This window comes from Diachasma alloeum, unplaced genomic scaffold (genome assembly GCF_001412515.2).
Source record: "Diachasma alloeum isolate Michigan unplaced genomic scaffold, Dall2.0 Dall_scaffold_00300, whole genome shotgun sequence".
In the NCBI taxonomy this organism is placed as follows: domain Eukaryota; kingdom Metazoa; phylum Arthropoda; class Insecta; order Hymenoptera; family Braconidae; genus Diachasma; species Diachasma alloeum.
In genome coordinates, this window is record NW_021680439.1 from 866,786 (window position 1) to 887,885 (window position 21,100).

At 35.7% G+C, this 21,100-nt stretch overlaps 1 protein-coding gene across 1 annotated transcript in view; it reads right to left on the minus strand.

The window, feature by feature from the left end:
* The window catches only part of LOC107039438 (G-protein coupled receptor moody), a 50,563-nt gene extending 36,676 nt beyond the window's left edge, over positions 1 to 13,887 (minus strand). The window contains exons 1-2 of the mRNA XM_015259040.2: positions 13,803 to 13,887; positions 3,789 to 3,998 (exon numbers count right to left, since the gene is read on the minus strand). Coding sequence (XP_015114526.1) covers positions 3,789 to 3,998 — 210 coding nt within the window. The 5' untranslated portion in view covers positions 13,803 to 13,887. The remainder of the gene's footprint in view (positions 1 to 3,788; positions 3,999 to 13,802) is intronic.
* Positions 13,888 to 21,100: the final 7,213 nt, after the last annotated feature.

Below are 21,100 nucleotides of genomic sequence, written 5' to 3' on the forward strand. Positions count from 1 at the left end.
AAGGAGAAAATCAGTTTTTTCACCATTACTAAACGAATTATCAACAATAGTAATTAAATCCCGAAATGCTCCTTCGGGAATTTTTACGTAAAAACTTGAAAAAAATGTGGAGTGAAAAAAGAATTTTCTCTTTCGAGTTCTGTAAATTTGATGAACCGGAACGTAATTTTTACGTGAACCGTAATTTTTACCTGACACTCCACAAAAATTCACCNGCCCGATGTTATCATTCCAGGTTTCAACCAAATCCGGCGCGGTCCCGGTTGAGGAACGGGTCCCGAAGTTCGGCAGGCCGGCCACCGGGCTTGGGCCAAGCTCGGCCCATTCGTTTTTTCGTACGTGGGACAGCAATGATTTTGGAGATTCTGCGACACTACATCATAATTACATCAAACAACGCAATTTTTACGTCATTTCCGTGATGAATTTTTCCGCAACTTTTTCTCCGTGTAAAATTATACAATGTGAATATTGAGCGATTTCAACGCTTCCATTTCGAAACCACAAAAAGCTTCCATTGGGAAGTAATATTTAAAAATAGAATGATCGTTCCGACGAAATGAATGAATTACGGCATTAGCTAATTATTTATTTTATGCAAGTAATATCGTTCGAGTGGTCCAATTAATTTGTCTGGCGAAAGTTATATGCAATGACGGGGTTACGCCCATTCTATTCCGTTATACGGCAATGATCATTTTCCCGAGTGCCGTTTGCGTACCTTAATGTCCCCAGGAGAGACGAGAATATGATTATGGGGAACGTTAAGTTATTAATGGGTGTGTAACTCGGAAAATTGGCCTAGTTTATTCACCACTCGTTGCCATTTCTATCAGTTGAGAATTAATTTATTTCTGGTGTTGTCTTTTCCATTTTATCGGTGTCTATATTTTCAGTTTATTTAACATGCTATTCTCTAGTGTGGAGAGATAATTGATTCACGATCGGGCATTGAAATTCAGGGATGACTCTTCGGAAAGCAGTATGTAATGATTTTTGCTGGGCTATAAATTTTCACTGAGATTTCTTCTGTGATGTACGAATGAATTACGATAGATTTCAATAAACCACTGATTGATGAATCCTTTTTTTATACACATATTCATATGCCTTATGAGAGGGGTATAATGGAACATTTTTGATATCTTTCACACGGACAAACCTAAACATAAATTATGTTTTGCTAAAAGCGAAATATACGGTTTGCTAAACGTAATTTACGCTTGACGCCAATATGATGTGTGGGAGCTTTTTTCCGTCATGAAAATCGGAATTTAAGCTTCAAAAGCGTGTATTTTATGGTGAAAATAAAAACGTAAATTGTATGTTCAAATAAAGCGACTTTTACGTTTCACTAAGCACATTTCACGCTTAAGGAATCGTAAATTACGATCTTAATAGAGACGTATTTTACGCTTTACTTATGCGTAATTTGCGAAAAAATCATGGTATTTTACGCTTGAAATCACTTTTTTAATCATCGTATTTTATGAATATGCAACCGTAAATTACGTTTATGTAACCGTAATTTACGATGATTTTGTGCATCATTTACGCTTCAACTTCACGCGTAAAATAATTCCCCAGTGGAAATTACTTCAGCCCCACCTGAAGGACGATCAGAACTTGATCAGGTTTTTGTAAATTTCAGCTCCTGAAAATGAATCGAAAACCAGAAAATTCCGGAATAGTTATTTTCGTGAGAAGACCCGGTAAACCGCGATTCTAACCTCGCTTCGCTGGGTTTGATCGCGGTTTACGGGCCTTCTAACGAAAAATTGCATTCATCACACGGTCCAAAAGTATTTTCTGACGAATGTGATTATAGGCCTCGCCTTCGGCTCGGCCTACAAAGCCACATTCGTCAGAAAATACTTTGTGGACCTTGTGATGAAAAATATATTCTTGAATTTTCAGGACAGTGGCACTGAATCAGACATCGGCATAATCGAAATTTTGAATTTCAAATAAATTTGGAATAAGTCAATTGCTACCCGAGTCGAATATTAGGACCTGAATTCCCCCTTGACCACCTATCATGAGTAAGAGGACCAGGATGAAGTTAGGGCCTATTTACATTCAGAAAGACCCCCTGGTTTTCGCCTGAACGTGCGATTTATTTCCAAATTCCGGGGGTTCAGGAGGAAAACAGGAGGTGTGTTAAACCTATTTATCGCCTGCACCCCCTAAAATGTTTTCCACTCCGTCCCTCCTGGAGTGAACCTACAAACAGATCATCCTGGCTATCAGGGTTAATTCAGGGGATTTATGATTCCTTCTCATTCGACAGGAGGAGAAGGGGGAAAAAAGTATCAGTTGAGAAAGGTTTTTACGCCTTTAGGATGAGGTAGGATCATATAAGGAGTTATTCAGGATGTATAGGATGAAGAAAGGAGGAAAAAATATCTCAAGGAGATAATAGGGGGGATAAGGTCCAGATATTCGACTCGGGTAATATTATTCACCAATTTTTTGCTTTTTAAAAATAACCATCAATTTAAATTTTCAAATTCCGAATTATTTCCGAATAATTTTTTTATTTCAATCATCAACTTAAATATTCAAATTCGAATTATTTTATCAGCCAATAATTGAGAAATTAAATTGACAATTATTATATTAATTTTCAAATTTGAATCAATATAAATAAATGCAAATTACTATAAAGTGCAACTTTTCATAATATTACTAAAAGTAATGATCGATGCCGATCTATGCACTGAATGCGATTTAGGGGGAAAAAATCATGAAATTTCTGATTTGACTGAAAATTGAATGTAATTGGGTACTAATTCTATAGATTCAAATCCATATGAATATTTAAAATTCAAAATTCAAATAAATTACGGAACTCTCGTCTTTATGCTGCTTAAAATTCTGTAATTTTCATGATTTGATGATTTTTTCCCGCCTAAATCGCACTCCGTGTCACCGTCCTGAAAGTCAGTAGTTAACTGTCCATGAAATCTCATTTTTTTTTCTAACAGTGTGTATCAAGAAATGGCTTAAATCACACTGGCTATTTAATTTACCGGTGTCTGTGTCTATTTATTTCATCCTCTATCCGGACTCAGCGTCCTAGCACTCTATTTGGAGACGCACATTCTTCAAACCTACTAGTTTCAGGCCCCTTTTCTACACCTTCTGTTCGTTCCCATCTCCTGTCGAATTATTTATGCATTAAAACATACTTGGAAGGATTTCAACATTTATTTTATCCTACGCAAAATGAATTGGGGAAAAATTCATAGATAAAATTTTCAATAAATAACCCCGACATTTCACCCCCCCCCTCCCCCCTCAGCTGGGAGAGAAGAGGGAGAATGTTCTCCAAACCATTCTCTCCTCTTCATTAATTTTCCCTAGTAACTTTGCATTACACAGCGTTTTCTGAATACACTCCCTCACTCGGAGCACGTGAAAGCTTTTTTCTCGAAGGGAAATCCCGACCGAACACACTTGTTTACTCCTCCTTGAAGTACAAAGGATCAGAAACCCCAAAATCATCCCTGAAAAACTTTGGCAAAAAGAAATAGCGAATAATCGGAGTGAAAAAAAATGGTATTGCATAAAAATGAGTGAATAGAATCATTGGCATCACGCTTCTCCTCAAAGATTTGCTAATGCACGATAGAATGAATCAGTGTCGACGGGGTGGGTGCAACGACACCACAGGAATAAGCAATCACGTTGGATCAACAATTCAAGCACGGTTTCATGAATAAAAGATAAATGATTAGTGGAGGAAGAGAAGAGAGATTGTGATAAGGATTTTCCAACAACTTTACCTTCTTAGTGCGAAAGAGTGCGGCCACAGTGATGAGATTGCCGGGTATACCAATGAGCATGAAGAGTAGACAGCAGCCAGCAGCAAAGTAGAGGAGCCAGGGTGGATAACCGTCGAAGAGAGCTGCTGAGCCGGGATCTTCTAGGACCTCGTCGAGTTCAACACTCTCGTTTGTCTCGGTATCGTTGATAGCCATCCAGTACTCCAGCATCTTCAACACCCGAAGAAAAAAGTAATGATTCAAGTGGTAGTTACACTGAGAGAAAAATATAATTCTTCTGACTATATTCCATCACCTTCGAATTATAGTCAAAAAGTCCTCAACAATTTTTCATGGGTTACGGTAACTATGGGCGGAGAAGTAATTACTACAATGGAATGAAGTCATTGCAACTATTTTATAGTTCTATTCACAATAGATTTGTTGTGGTTACTTTTGAACTTTGGTTAGTTTAATTGCATTTTGATTTGCAAAAATTACGCTTGTGAAGTTACTATAATGTGCCGCATACAAAAAAAATCGTATCGTTCACTAAAATGCCTCAACTATTTTCTTATTGTAAATCGAACTTCAGATTTTTCTCTCAGTGTAACAGTAGTACAAACATAACTTCACTGCTAGAAATTTTTGGAAATTTTCCGGAAAATATCGTAGTAATTCTCATGGGAGTGATATTGAATACGATTTAGGAGAAAAATGGTGGAAAATTTCAAATTTTAGGTAGAATTTTTAGTGACAGTGAGACACAAAATTCACAACTTGATTGAATTTTTAATGAAATGTGAATATTTAGAAACAAAATCACATGAATTTTCAGTTTTGTCTGGAATTGTCCTAATTTTTTCAAATTTTAACGGAAATATTGAACTGAAAAATCAAAAATTTACTTGATTTTCACATCATTCAAACAGAAAAACAATGGAATATCTGATTTTTCAATGACAAGATTTCCTGAAAATCCAGTGGAAAATAATCATGAATAAACTGACACGGAAAATTCAGACGAAAATTTTTAACAATGTTGGGTTGTCATTTTAATTGGTAAAAATTTAACATAAGTTCTAACGAAAGTTAATATGAATATAAATATTCTCGTTGAACTTGTGCTTAATCGGCAGTTTAGTATTATTGGTAATAATTAGTCTAGAAGTTGAAAACCAAGACAGTCTTATAAGAAAAGGAACTTTTTAAAAGTAGGAAGAAGATTAAAATCTAGAAAAAAACCTCGAAACATTAAAGAAAATAAATAAAAATTTTATGCTTAATATGAAAATTATAGTCAGTGTGAAACTTTTGTAATAAATAATTTATTTTTCTGCGTGGCCGAAAGGGCGTGTTATGTCGAAACACCCTAGTCAAACGAGAAGCTATTCTTTGAAAAATAATTGATGAAAAAGTTTGATACATCTTAAACTCATCAAAATTAGAATTCATGCGCAAAATTATCAATGATGCATTATAATTAAATTATAAAAATTAATTTAATTGATTTTTTTCTCCTTTTTTGAATTTAACTTTCGTTGTTATCCTCAACAACCGAACTGGTGTTTATTAATGCACTAAAAAAACAAGCTTTATTTTGATACTTATGATCTCAATTTGATAATTTTGAGTCTCAATTTAAAACATTCAAAAATCAACTAGACTTTCAATAGTCTCAAGTTGAGATTTTCAACAGTCACAAATTGAGACTTTCAAAAGTCTCAAGCTGAGACCTTTAGAACTCCCCTTAAAGAAAAATTTCAAATTTAGTTACGAAAGTCTTAACTTGAGATATTCAAAAGTATCAACTTGAGACTAAAAGTCTCAAATTGAGATTTTCAAAAATTTCACCTTGAGAGTTTCACCTTTCAGACGACTTAAATTGAGATCTTAAAGTTTCAAATTGAGATTCTCGAAACTCGCAACTTACAAATGTTAAACTTCAATTTAAAACTATTAAAAATGACTTATTTTAAGACCTTTGAAATTTTAAAATCGCGTATTATTTTTTTGGGTGTTCTACTTTAAAACTTCATTCTGGTAGGCGGGGGGAAATGTTTTGGAAAAAGTGCCATGGAAATCATGCAAAAATCCAGAACCATGGCAGTGGAATCAAGAACCGTTGTCTACTGAAATCAGGAACCCTGGATTGCTAACTCTTTGCTGCACGAACGTTGCGAATCGTTTCGGTGGTAGAGGCTTAGGGGGTCTATCAGACTATTAGTGCACCATAAGATACGCACGGCGGGGGAGGACGCAAGTGGGGTACCGTGAGAGGAAGCCGTGGGATAAAATAGGAACCGCTGAGGGCATTTGTACTTGACAAACTACCAATTGCCAATATCACAAACAACCAATTTTGTATGACATTGGGGGCTTCGTAATTTGTGACGGTTCATGACGGAGAGGGTTGTCTAGGTTGTCATGTCATACTGTAATTAACGAAGATAATTTGAGGAGACAAGGACGTCAATTTAAGAACTCCATTAGGCTTCTTGAGTTCAGTATCCAATGGTTCTTATTTTAAGAACCAGGACCTTTTTTTCTCTGTGATTGCTCAAGGTAATTGCACCCAATAGAAAAATTTCTGATTTCTTGATTTTTTTATCGTGACTTGATTCGAGTAGGAAGACTGCGATCCAATCTATCTGAGTTTCCGACTTTTTTTTGTGAACAAAAGACTTTCCTGAGAATTACCATAAAAATGTCCACGAAATTGCAAGTTTTTTTACACGGAGAGAAATTTTTTAGAAAAATTCTAGTGCTAGCACGGGAAAAGAGGCGCGAAGTGACGGTCAGAGAAAATTCCAGTGTCGGCACTAGAAATTTTATTGGAGAAAACGTGAATTTTTTCCCGTACTTCTGTGAAAATTTCACAGACATCCCTGGAAATTTTACCAGAAATACCAAGAAATTTTACATGAACAGCACTAGAATTTTTCACAGTCGGTGGACTGTGATTTTTTCCAGTACTCGTACTAAAATGTTTCTAGAAAATTTCTCTCCGTATAATTGTGCATGAACATAAGTCTATCGCTCCCCAAATCAATGAAAGCATAAGTGTCAAAAACACACGGAGAGAAAAATTCTAGAAAAATTACCAGAAAAAGAAGTAAAAATTACGTTTCAAAACGTAATCCGCGAGCGAAGTAAAATTCAGTAAAAGTGTGCGTCGGAACTGAAATTGTACGAATAATCGATTGTAATACGAATTGTACGCGTAATCGCCACTTCTTCGGGAAAAATTACGTGACAATTTCGTATTTTGTTCAGTGATGAACCTGAGAAATCACTGAACGTTTCAGATTTCTTCTCGGCCATTCCTACAAAAACTATCGGAAAATGATTCCCCATTGCGAATTACGTGAATTATTGTTCCGTAATTTTTACTGAATATTTCTCTCAAAAAAATTCAAATGATTTCCTACTGAATTCTGAAAATATTTCAACCCCAGAATTTAAGATTTTTCAAATTTCCAGTTGGTTCATAATTGAATGGAGTACGAAATATGTTTCTTATACATTTCCACATCAATTGCGAGCTTTTCGATAGCAGAAAAATATCTTCATCATTTTATTCTGAGCCTTTCCGCCTCACTCCCCTAAAAACTTATGGATTTCCTTGAATTCTACCCAAAACTCGAAATTTCATAACCATTTTTTCCTTAACTCGAATTCAGTAGCGAAGTGGTAAAACGGTTTAAGTCGACTGATCACCCAATTGAGTTCTTGAGGAATATTTCCAAATCTAAGGGAGATAGCGAAATTTTTGTAATTACATTTGCTGTAGCTCTTAATCAGCTCTACAAAAAAGGTTATAACAGAAATTTTGCTTTCTCCCTTAGATTCCAAGATATTTATTGACAACCGGTCGATAGCCAAAATTGACTTGTACCGTTTTACCACTTCGCTACTGAATTATACACTTTCATGAGAATTCTTACCATATTTTCCATGAGATTTCAAAAAATTTCTAACAGTGCATGGTCAAATGAAATCTCTGATACTCGACTAGAAAAGTAGAAGAGCATTTTACTGGAGGAAAAATGACCAAAGTACTTGAATATTCTCAATTTCAAGAAAAAATATACAAAATCGGTCAATTTTACTGATTCATTGATATGTTCCTCTCAGTTTCAGTTATTACAGAAAAAAATATTACATAATTTCATGAATCGATTTTTATACCACACTATTCACCGGTGAAAACGTATTTTCTCGAAGAAATGGCCCGAGAAAATGCGTTACTCGCTCCCGGTCAGCAGAAGGATCTAAAATAAATTCCCTCCGGTAAATTCCACCTCCTTCTGTTCAATAAATTGATCCGCCCCATATTTGTAGAAAACCAGGGAGGGAAATAATATTCGTGTTAACGTTCACATCACATTTATAATAATAGGACCACGAAAACATAAAGAATTTACAGATGAAAGATGTGCCAAAATGGGGATAAGGGTGCGGAAAATGTATTATTGAGGGGCAGTGAGCCGGCCTATTGATGGGTTACCGGGGAATACGGTTCATCCGGAGGGACTCGATCGTGAAAATGATGAGGGAAGAGCGACCAGGAATGCGGCACCTCAGACTATCGAAATCTTCCCTGGGTTTTATTACACTCCTTTCTCCTAGTATCTCTTCTGCCTCGGGGGAAAAATGGACAACGAAGGGGAGGGGAAAACAGTTTTGTTAATGTGGGAATAGTAATCACTATTTCATTGAAAGTTTAATTGAACGATATTCATCGGCGCTTGATCACAGAGAAGTATTTTCTTAAATTAAGGAATAAGTTATGTTAAAAATGAGTACAATTGTTCTTGTTTGAGAAGCTCTCCCTATTAGCTTTTTGTTAGAGAAGTTATCTCTGCATAAAAAAATCTTAATCTCAATAAATAAAAATTTAAACTTCTGGTAGGAGAAAAAGAAGACGGAGAATGAAAACGCGAGACCAAGAGGATAGGGATCAGAATGAGAGTCAGAATAAAAAAAGGACAAAATAGGGTAAAACAAGTGGGACATTGCTCTTGTACTGGATATAATATAGTTATTTTTGCTAATAAATTAGCAATATGCTTCCAAATGGTTATTTTGCACATCATTTACTTCTATCACGTATAATTCCTGGTTTATTTCATTTTATTAAATTGAATAAGGTTTCCTTTTATCTAATTTTGTCAGATTTTCAACTTATTTGAATGTTATCAGCATCATTATTCTTATTATCCCGTTTCTTCTATACAACCGATTGTCATTTTTACAGTTNCCTTATGATTCCACCCCTATGATTCCATTCTCATCATCTCACCCTTACGACTTAACCCTTACAGTTACACCAACGGCTGGAGCCCAATGACCAAGCTCCGGGCCACCGCTGGCTGAGGCTTGGTTATCGAGCTCCGGCATGCCAGTGTCCGGCCAAGGCTGGGCCAGATCTGTCAACCAAGGCTCGGTTACCTGCCCTTCTCCCGAGACTCAAGCCCTGGTCCCCAGGGATGGCCGAACCTCGGTCCAAGCCTGGGCGCCCAGGCTTGGCAAGCCCAGGCTTGTGCCAGGCTTGGCCCGTTTCTCCAACACTGGCATTTCGTACGTGGGTACCTCTCCCCCCAGCCTTTCGATAAAATGTTAATAGAAAACTTTTATTTACACATACTTGAATGGATTTGAAACATCACATTTGAAGAAACCATCAGGGAGCTCACTTTCAGGGAAATTCGTGGAAAATTCAAAATTTTTAACAATCATCATAAAAATAAAATCAACCAATATAGCTATCGTAGTCATCTTTTAACTTCGACTTAATGGCATTAAAAAAACATTTTAAGCTATGATTGAATTCATTTGAAGCATGATATTCAAAGATATTCCCGGAATTCAGATTTTCAGAAAATACAAAATTTTTGAAAATTTTCGAATAAATCAATATAATGATTATTCCTATAGCCTTCATCTTCAAACTCGGTCGACGGGACATTCCAACAATTTTTTTAAGCCATCATTCAATCAATCAGTTAATCAATTCAGAACATTTTTTTTAGTTATCGTGGGACAACCGATTATCGAATAAATTCAAAATAAAAAAAACTAATCCATGAATTAAATTTCAGCAATTTGACAATTAGAGAATGGTTAACAAAGAAGAAATTCTTCATTAAAGCATAAAAGACATTCTCTAATCGTCAAATTGCTCAAGCTCGCTGAGACCAATGCACAGTTATCATTCCAAATTGAAATATTTCACCCCTCAAAAAACCTGAACTGAATGTGTGGAAATGACGACTCTTTTTGATAAATGATTTCTAAACGACTAATTAGTTTATGTCTTAATATTCAAAATTTTATCAAGAATTGAATGAACATTTGCAATTTATGGATTATTTCTGCGACTTTATTACATAATAAATTTGCCAAATTTCGAGAGTTAACATCGAATAATTGCCACAAACACCCTGTTTACATGAAAAGTTATCAAGCCCATAAAAAATAAACAATTGTTTCCCTCGCCGCTTGTCCCGTAAATAGATGAAAAATTAAGTAAGTTCCTTCTTCCCAATTCTCATTTCCTTTTTTCTATTAATAAAACCATTCGATTCCTTATTTTTTTTCTAATGACGCTGATTGTTTGAATTGAAGAGCAAGCCAATGCACCAAGTTTTCTAATCCAGCAGGGAGAAAGTACCAGTGAACATCAAACGAATCGATACTACTTCATCTCGATTGAATCGCAACTTTTCCAACTGCTATTTCTTTCGTCTGGTGTTTTCATCAGTCATGAACAAGAGAGCAAAGAGCTCGAGCAGCCTCGTTAACGAAAATTATCCAAAAATTGTTCTCTCAAGCATCAGGTCGTGGGTGGAGTGTACCCAACCTCAATACACACGGAGGGCCACTCCGTCTGCCAACTATTGGTGAGTATTCTCGATTTTGCTCATCATAATAAACTTTTTCGACCCTGGCGTGTAAACGCTCGGTTGCTTTTTTTTCTCCGATGTTTCAAGGAGTTACGTTGCAAGTTGTTCCATTATTTTTTGACGGGAAATAAGAGGAAAATAAAATTATAATGATAAGAAGAATGTGATGACAATTCGTTAATGCGTTTTTTTTTCTTTCATTTACGTTTTCTCACCTTTCAGGGAAATCCAGTATTTCATGATAAGAGCTCTTTCATTATGAATAAAAGTTTATATCACTTCGTGCAATAAGTCGAGTTTATTGCACGCTGCACTCTGCTTCTGCATGGAGTGATATAAAATATCATAGAGCATTCCAGCATTCGAGCGTAAATTCCGTTTTCTACAAATGCGATGTTTGCCGACCGAGCCAAGGGCTCAAGAGTTTCGCACACGGAGAGAAATATTCAGTAAAAATTACGGAACAATTCACGTAATCCGCAATGGGGAATCGTATTCCGGCAATTTTTGTAGGAATGGAAAAGAAGAAATCTGAAACGTTCTACGAATTCTCAGATTCATCACCGAATAAAGTACGAAATTGTTACAATTTTTCCCGAAGAAGTAAAATCTTACAGAAACTTCCCCATTTATTATGCCTCCAAAATCAAAAATTCTTGAACGTTCAACATTTTTTATGAAGCTAGTGAGATATTTCTACGTTCCGTTCCGTAAAATTTCTCAATCGTTGGGGAAAAATTACGGAACGACTTGTTGTCCGACTCACACTTTTTATTAAATTTTACTTCGCTGGCGAATTACGTTCCGAAACGTAATGTTTACGTTTTTTTTCTGGTAATTTTTATTGAATTTTTATCTCCGCACATTTATTTTGCTCTGATGTACCATTATTAGAAGAATTTAGGGTGAAAGAAATAATGAAAAAAATTAAAAGTTATAGGACACGTCCGTGGGTTAAGGAGTGAGATAAAAAAAATGATGAAGAAAGCGACGATCGTACATGAAGACGGATGAGAGGAAGGTAGAGAAAAGATTCACAACAATTTTAATTTATGAGGGCAAATTATCAGGTAGTTTGATATGAAGTATCCCTGAATTGGTCATTTAATTGTTGTTGTTTTTAAAAATTACTAAATACATCAAACCAAAAATTTTCCAATTTTTTATTTCATCATTTTTCGACAAAAAAAAACATTTTTTCGGAACGTCCTATCGTGTAGAATAATAGATATCAAACAAGTGAAATGTGCGCGAGGTGTAGGGGGTGCACAGAGAGAAAAAAACGTTCTGTTTAAGGGACATGTCATTGATTTCCAGGGATATGTCATTGAATTTCAGACATCTATCACCAATTGTTGGTGATACTGGATACTGACAAGAATGACCCAGATTATCAGGGATCTTTACCACTGAATTTTAATGATAGATTCCCAAAAATTAGACATGGACTTCTGAAAATCAGAGACACTACTCTCAAAATTAGTCATAATGTTTCTCAAAATTAGTGATGATATCACTGAAATTTTGTGACAAAGTCACTGAATTTGTGAATCACTTATAATTGGGTATACATTCTAGAAAATCAGTGACATGTCCCTGAAATTCAAAATTTTTTTTCTCTGTGATCTGAGGCATTTCGAAGGCCGAGAGGTATTCGAAAGATACATAATTTCGTCAATCCTGATTTTGGGCGATCAGATTGCGGTGCTCGGGGTTACGTGACTTTTCACCAAAATGTAGGAACTATTTCTCAAAAAAAAGAAAAAATAATTGACAGACTATTGTCAATTAAGGAAATGGACTGCAAAATATTCAAAAACTAGGAGGAAATAACCTAAATAAACCTTTGGGAAGCCTCAAATACTGCGCTCTGATTGGTCGAAATCCGATTGGGAAAAATAATCGCTACAATTGACAGACATTAAGCCCCACGGAGTAGGACATACACGCGCAGAGCGCGCGGACTAATCAAATTGTTGAAATTCACCAAATAGTTGTTGAAAAAATAAATTACCATTCAGTTGAAAATACTCTCACCAATGAATTTTTCAATCCTCCCGAGAGATAGCTCCAACTTTTCTAGCAATGCAAGCGTAAATGAGTACGGAATGTCTGTAATTTTTTCCTCCAGAAAACTGAATATTGATCCATCAAAAAAATTGACGTACATTTATCGAAAATTTAACAAATGGTTGTCGAATGAAACTGAAACATTTTGTCTGAATTTTAATTAATTCAAATTACAGTTTGATTCCGTTGAGCTCAACTCAACCATTGCGTTGAGCCTCGCAATGTTTTCAATTTGTGTATTACCTAATTAAACATTGTCGAACTGTGAATCTCATGTCTTGAACCACTAGAAGTGAATGGATAGCGAATCGCGTCCCTCTCAGTGTTAAAAGTTCGAATTTAATGAGATTCAAATAACAGCGCGAAAGAAAAATGTACCTCACTAACATCTGAGGAATTACGAATGACCGCAAAGCCGAGTGAAAATTAATTTAATGTTTAATTCACAAACGACGGGGTAAAACGGTACAAGTTAATTTTGACTATTGGCCAGTTTTCAATGAATACCTCGGAATCTAAGGGAGATAGCAAAATTTTTGTCATAACCTTTTTTGTAGAGGCGATTGACAGCTACAACAAATGTGATTACGAAAATTTCGCTATCTCCCGTGGATTCGGACATATTCCTCAAAAATTCAACCGGGAGATAAGTCGAATTAAACCGTTTTACCACTTGGCTACTGAATTAATTTATTGTAAAATTCCACCAACTAGTTATTAAAAAAATTAACTACCAACCAGTTATTGCATTTCCACAATTAGTTGGTGAAATTTAACAACAAATCAATTGAAATTCAGGAAAAAAAATTCAATTTCATTTGAAAACTGTTTGTTAATTTTTCGATGAACGTTCATCAATTAATTGTTCACATTCACCAAATAATTTGCTCCGTGTATTTACATATTTACGTCAACAATCGACAAAATTACTGTAATTTTTATTAGAGATCCGATAAAAATTCCTGGAAAGCCAACATGTACCTCAATTACGAGAACTCAAAGCTAATATTTAGCATTTTTTCCGCGTGCAATTTTATTCAACTATTAAGGAAATTACCTCGATGTGAAGAATGACTTTTGTTCCTTCAAGATGATTTAACGCTGGATAGAGTAAGAGTCTTGCATATCACTATTGTTGCCATCCCGTACATATGCTCCTTGACAGAAACCCGCGCCACACATTGAAGAGTTCACAGAGGTACACAACAGCTGAACGAGCAACTTGCGGGTCGCAGCCCTCGAGTCAACGTTCCTGGGATACATCACCGCAGTTTATGGTCCTCAGTGCAACTATAACTTGAGATAGTATCCTCACTAAATTATAATTAAATTCTCCAGTTCAATTTGATTGAATTGAGCGGTGACAACTGTAACATGTCTTTACATTTTTTTGAATAAAAAAATTGAAGTTAAAAAAATTAAGTTCTTGCAGATGAAATGTTACGTTCGTTGCAACTTCTCTCTCGGAGATGTGGAATCGTGCGAAGGTGAGAGCAACGGTGAAAGGCTTTCGGCGAGACGCTTCGCGCAAGCTTTGCGGCTCGACTGAGTTGCGGAGGGAAAACCAGATGAAGAAAACTCGAGTGAGAGTGTCGACACTCGAGTGATGCTGAGGCGAAAGTAAATGGGGTGGCGCGTGCGCGAAGTTCCATCTCTTTGTGTCTATCACCTATCCCGAAAATAAACAAACGAGTTCAAATATGATTTCTGATGGTTTCACACGTCATAACAGTTGCAAACAAGTTTTGGTTTTAATGTCTCCTTTCAATTCTTCTCATTGCACTTCAAAGTGATTCCAAACAAAGTAATTTGCAAATACAGGGGCGTCTGAAACATATCATTTTGGACGTTCTCGTAGAACAGGAAGTTGTAACGCCAAATTTGATCAGACCTGGCGGACCCGAACTTGACCAAACTCCATGGAGCCGGACCGGAGGAACGCACCCAGTTTCATTACTAATAATCATTAATAAAAATGATAAGTAGATTTTCAAAATATTTTTACGGTCATTCGTGACCTTATTGGCCATCCCGTAAAACATTTATCACGGAAAAGCCCGATGTTGGTATCGCAATTTATTCCGCCCACAACTGATTTCGAACAGATTTTGTACTTGTCCGAAAGTGGAGGCGCAATTTGTTCACAACAAGAAAACGACTTCTCGAACCAAATCAGGCGGTGTTTGACTTAAAAACTATTTTTTTTTTTTTTTAATGCTTATTTTATATCGCTTCGAGTCTGATGAGACTATATGGCGATTGATCAAGACTTTAAAAATGGTTAGATCTCACCATTCTACCCGGCCAGGAATCGAACCTGGAACCTATCCGTTGTGAGGCAACGGCCTTAACCACTACGCCAGGCCACCGGGCTAAACTTAAAAACTATTGAATAAATTGATTCAACTAGACTTGATTCGAGAAATCACTTTCTCGTCATAAACAAATTATCCTCGTCTTCGGGAAAAGAAAAAAATCTCTTTAAAAAAGTTCTTTATTTCTCAGTGTAAGATATTTTCTTTTTGTCAATTTTTGCACCATGAGTTTCTTGACACAAGTGAGGACGTACTTATCAAAAAACTTTTTTTCTCAGTGTGTTTTTAAATTATAAAACGTATGTGGAACTTCACAAGAGTTTACACAATTTCGTTTTCAAAAATGGATAAAGCAATTGTTTTGCAAATAAGACCGGTAATTTCATAATACAGTAGAGACTTCGTATAAGATACCTCTCTATAAGATACTTCGCGCTCTGAGCGCTCGAGGCCTACCCCCACTCTCGGCAGTTTTATCGCCTCCCGAATATTTATGTTCCGTGGGCTTCTTATAAGATACCTATCCCACGTACGAAAAAACGAATGGGCCGAGCTTGGCCCAAGCCCGGTGGCCGGCCTGCCGAACTTCGGGACCCGTTCCTCAACCGGGACCGCGCCGGATTTGGCGGTCATTTCTCAAAGGGGAAGAGAGTAGTTATAAGGAACAAACGGTGTTAAGGGTCAAACGGGAGGGACGAGAGAAGTGGTCATGAGGGTCTAATGACCTTAAGGGGGGGTCACACCACTTTTTCAAGTAATGGAAATATACATCGATTTTTTTCCACTTTTCCCATCGAGAAATCGTAATTAATCGTCTGTGATTATTCTCGAGTTCACCAATAATCCCCCAACATTAACTGCCATTCTATCACGCGGGGTTATGTTTAGAGAGAAAAGGGAACGCGGCCGATACAAATTCAAAACATTAAACACATATAAATTTATTAGTTATCGATATTCATTCAGTAAAAATGAAAATTTCATTGAATTCGCGTGCAACGAGCGAGGTATCTTATTTGAAACCCGCTGATCCCTATTTTTCTCCTCTCTATGGGCGCGCGTAGTGGGGACATAGGAGTTCCCGGAATTCCCCTCTGCTACTGTCCCTAAGGTATCTTACGATACTCTGGTCTGGCACCCTTGAAGTTATGGCATAACTCTTTTTTTGGATTCTTTCTTCTTTTTGCAACAGTCTTTCGTTTAGATCATGAATCATAGATCATGAATAATGTTATCGGATAGGGGAGGGTGTGCCTGTACCGCTCAGCGGGTAATACCGCTCACCCGATTTTCTCCACAACCATCAACTTGAAAATTTCTTTCTGTTCCTGATCATGAAGAATTTGATGATAGGATGTGATTGTCGGAAAAATTTCACTTTATTTACCACTTTAAATATGAAAAAACACGTAACGAAGTTTTGAGGTCTTTACAGTGCAAAATTTGTGGACTTGTAATTAAGGTTTTTGATAGTTTCAAACGCTGAATTCTCATATTAAACTGTGGTTATTCGATTCGTGGTACTTTCACGCGTAATTTGAGACCAATTCGAACTCTAAACTCCACTCATGTCAATAATTGTCAACAATTTTGTGGATTCTAAGGAGAATTAGGCGTCTACACTTCGAGAATGACGAGTTCAATAGTTAAAGAAGTCTCACAAATACGTTTTTTATACTCAAGTTGAAATATAAAATATAAAACTGGCATTTCCCCTTAGGCGGTACAGGCACACCCTCCCCTATATGTTTCAATCCATATATCTACTCTATATGAACACATTGCTGTTCTCACCCCATGTAAGGTTGATCAATATTTACCTATCTATACTTTTTCACAATACAATGGGGCTTTGTCTTCTCATGGAGCAATGAATAATTCAAATAATTATTTTACAACAACGAACAACACACGAAAAATATCGTCCGATACACGGCCGCAAAAACTTTTCTGCCTCATATGATTATGGAACCCGTCGTCCGCGCGTTTTGTAACATATATTCACCAGAAAAGTTCCTCAGCTTCAACCTAGTGACAAAATAGTATATTTCGACAAAAAAGATGAAAAAAAAGAGAAGGTTAATCTTACAACTAAAATTAGAAAACTAAAATGACTGACAAGAAAAACAGTTTTTTGATAGAAAAAAGATCCGATGATTATAAAAAAAATTTAATTAAATGTATATTGAAATGTTAACGTAACAATGAAAATTATTTAATAACAAAAATTGAAAAATGTATGCAAATACTCTAAATTACTCAAACAGAGGGAAAAAAATGTGGTCTCCAAATTTGTTGAAAAAAGATCAAAAAGATTGTCACCTCAAAATGGCTCACATATTAGACAAATTCATTTCGTCATGCAGGAATCTATAGTGTAAATCTCAAAGACTACTGGAATTTAATGGATCTCTATTTGTTTCATTTAGGAAGAAATTTCCTGCCGTTTTGATTACGCCTGGTGTCAACCTGCAACCATTCATGCCATCATGTCCTCAAACAGGACAAAAAAATTAAATCTTGAGAATAATCTTCGTAATTGGAATGAACAAGATGTGTTCTCAATTTAAAAAACCTTGTTCTCAATTCAAGATTTTCTTTGGTCTGCGAATAATATAAACAATTTGGACGATTTTGTACTTCTGTATAAAATTGTCTCACAGATGCTTAGAACATGTTTACACGTGTGCTAGTTCTTTCTTTTTTAAAAGATTCTGAGTAAACCACACCCAGGGAAATGGTTGATTTGAATAAGAAACTTTGTTTTAATCAAAGAAATCCACGTGAAATGAATCGTGTTCTCAATATACATGTTTTTTTGATCCGAATAAAAGTTTCATTAGTTAGAAAGTTCAATCACTATCCTTTAGAATCTAAACTTTAGATGCACGGTTAGAAATTTTTGCCTGAATATTCCATGCTAAATATTTTTATCGTGTTCCAATCCCACTGAAATTTCAGGAAATCTTGTCATTGAACATTCAGAATTTCGTGGAAAAATCGCACAAAACTGTAAATTTTCGTTCCATTTTCCCCTAAAAATAAATAGGAAACCAGAAAATTCTGGTAAAAATACTCTTCAATTTTCAGGCCAGTGACACTGAATGCGATTTGGGGCGAAAAAAATCCTGAAATTTCAGATTTCACTGAATATTCGATGCAATTTGACACTAAATATTCATATTAGATTCGAAATTCAAACAAATTAAGGGATTCTCGTCTTGAAGCCCTTTGAAATTCTGGAATTGTACTGAACTTTCAGTGAAACCTGAAATTTTATGATTTTTTTCCCCTAAATCGCATTCAGTTTCATTGTTCTGAAAATTGGTAGTCAACTGTCCACGAATTTTTTTTTTTTTCTAACAGTATGGCGAAGAGAGCGAATTTAGTAACATATAATAATCTTTTACTTGAATCAAACGAACTGTTCGTCAAATTCTAGAAGAGAATTTATTGGTAATGAATAAATTATTCATTCCATATGCTTTTCCAAGAGAAGTGTTGTTGAAATCAATGAAAAAATCACAATTAAAATTGTATTTCATTGAGTTTTATTCTACTCCAAAGTATTCAATAGGTAAAAGTGGAACGGAAATGTTTCACATAAAAATCAGGTGAAGTATTTGGAAAATTAATTCCGCTGGTGTAATCCAACCACTTACTAATCTACAAAGCATCGGGAGAAATTGACGGTTTCACTTCATTGTCTCTCTAAAAATTTATCGTTTCACTTTATAACTCGAACTTACAATGGACTATTCCTAGGGTAATTTTACCAACCACATAGACCCGGAATCATTGAAGAAACAATGAAGGAAAACATACCAAAGAAAAACAACCGAAAGTGAATGCGGATTTTTATGTTATTCTAATTCCTCGATTATACTGTACTTACTCTCCTCCCAACGTTCATTGTTCTTTACTCGGAACGTCTGCAAGGAAGTTTGCTCGCCCGTCTGGCGCTCGCAAATCGCACCCTCCCCGCCAATTGATCGCGTCATCGGCAGCTCCGCCTTATGTACTCGCTACTTCATATTCCCTCTTTTCTATGTTTTGTGTACCTATGGATAAAATAAACGCGCCAGAAGTTCTCCCATTTTCTTTATAACTTTGTAAACAAAAAACTTAATATCATCGTGGATCAAATATTCATAAAATTCCGTTGATAATGTAGATTTCTATTACGATAAATTGAAGAGTCGTAATTACAATTGTCCAGTAAACAAATTTATTTTTTACTTTTTTTTTCTTTATTCAGCAATTAGAGATCTAATACAAGATTTATTAGCTACAAATAATAATTGGCATTTGGCATTGTATTATATACAAGTGATACAGCTTTTCAAGTTTATTATACATTTAGATTTTCAGTTCGTTTTCTTTGAAGAAATTGTCTATAGCTTTTATCACTATAGGATTTAATATATATATACTGTGTTTGACTTATTTTTACTTCTTAATGAGGTTTTATCAACCATTATTAATACAATGTCCGCTTCGAAGCTATAAAATGGCGAACGACTGCAATGGGCAGCCAAATTTCACTCACTCTTGAATCACTTAAGGTATTTATGGCGTGGTCAGGGGGAGTCGAAAAAAAGTCAAGAAATTGATGATTCTCTGGACATTTTTTTATTTTTTCACATTCCTGAAATTTTTATTGTGTTCAAGTTCCACTAAAATTTCAGAAAATCTTATCATTGAAAAATTCAATATTCCATTGATTTTCTGTTCAAATGAAACGAAAAGACATTTCGTTAGTTTTCGGTTAGGAGTAAACGAAATATTCAACCCTACCATTCGTTAATAGTTAATCAATCTCGTTTGGAATTAATGAATCAGTGTATCAATGTGGGAGGTTTATAGCATGAGCCGAAGGCGAGTGCAAAAAACACTTTTCCCATGAGCATTGAACGATATTTTTCACCATAATGTGGGGAAAATGGACGAAAAAGTTACTTTTTCGCGAAATAGTACATTATGTCATCAGGCGATAAAAGTATTATCTAACGAATGTGACATCACTGACAAAAAATATAATTTAAATACATTTGCGTGGGAATTTTTCAGCTCTTGAGATTGACAGCCTTCGACTTTTCCCACTCGTGTAAAACCTGTCAGACTTGTATCGAAATACACTATTCCAGAAGTCTTATTGACATTTGTTGGATTTAATAGCAAGAACAAATTTGGACAAAGAATTTTATAAGAGCAGTAAACTCGGTAGACAAGAGGACAGAGCAAACAAACCGTTGACCCGAAGGAATAATAGTAAAGAGGCGTAAAATGGAGGAGGTGTCGCATATGCGCCACCCTGAGATGGAGAAAAAAGCGAAGAGCCAGTGAACACACATGTTGAAACTTTTATGATCAAATACGGCCGTGCTGATGTCATGGGAAGACATACGTGCACACGTGGGCAACGGGTGTCCCATTGCATTTTAGTTTATTTCTCAAATTTTCAACCTCCTCGTACTCCGTTTCATTCAATCTCTGCTACTATGCAGGATGTATGGTTCTTTTATGAATATTTCCGTTTAGAAGGTCAACGCCTTTTCCGGCGGAAAAGTGAAGGGACAAAGGAAATTTTTTCTAATATTTGGAATCTTTCCTTTTATCAATTTCAATCACATTTCCTTTTTATCCAATTTCTCAATCAAATTGCGTGGGGAAAAATAAATTGCGACTAAATATTCAGGTTTGGATGGAAAATGCCCGTAAGTTCAGGAATTTGTATCTTCCTGCATGGAAATATCGACTCATGTTAAATTTTGAGTGAAATTTGAAATTCATGATTTTATTTTCCCGGCATTACACTTAATATGTATCTTAGAAATTGCAAGCAATACGAACATGATTATGAATTGACAATAAATTCACTATTCTTTTTCTTTTCCCCAATCTCATGATCTTAGTGAACGAAATTTACTACTAAATTTTCCATGAATTTTTGAATCTTTGCAGCAGTCTAATGAACAAAGGTAAAAAATATTCGTTCAGCTACCCTTTTGGGATTTCACGATTTGCCCCCCCCCCCCCC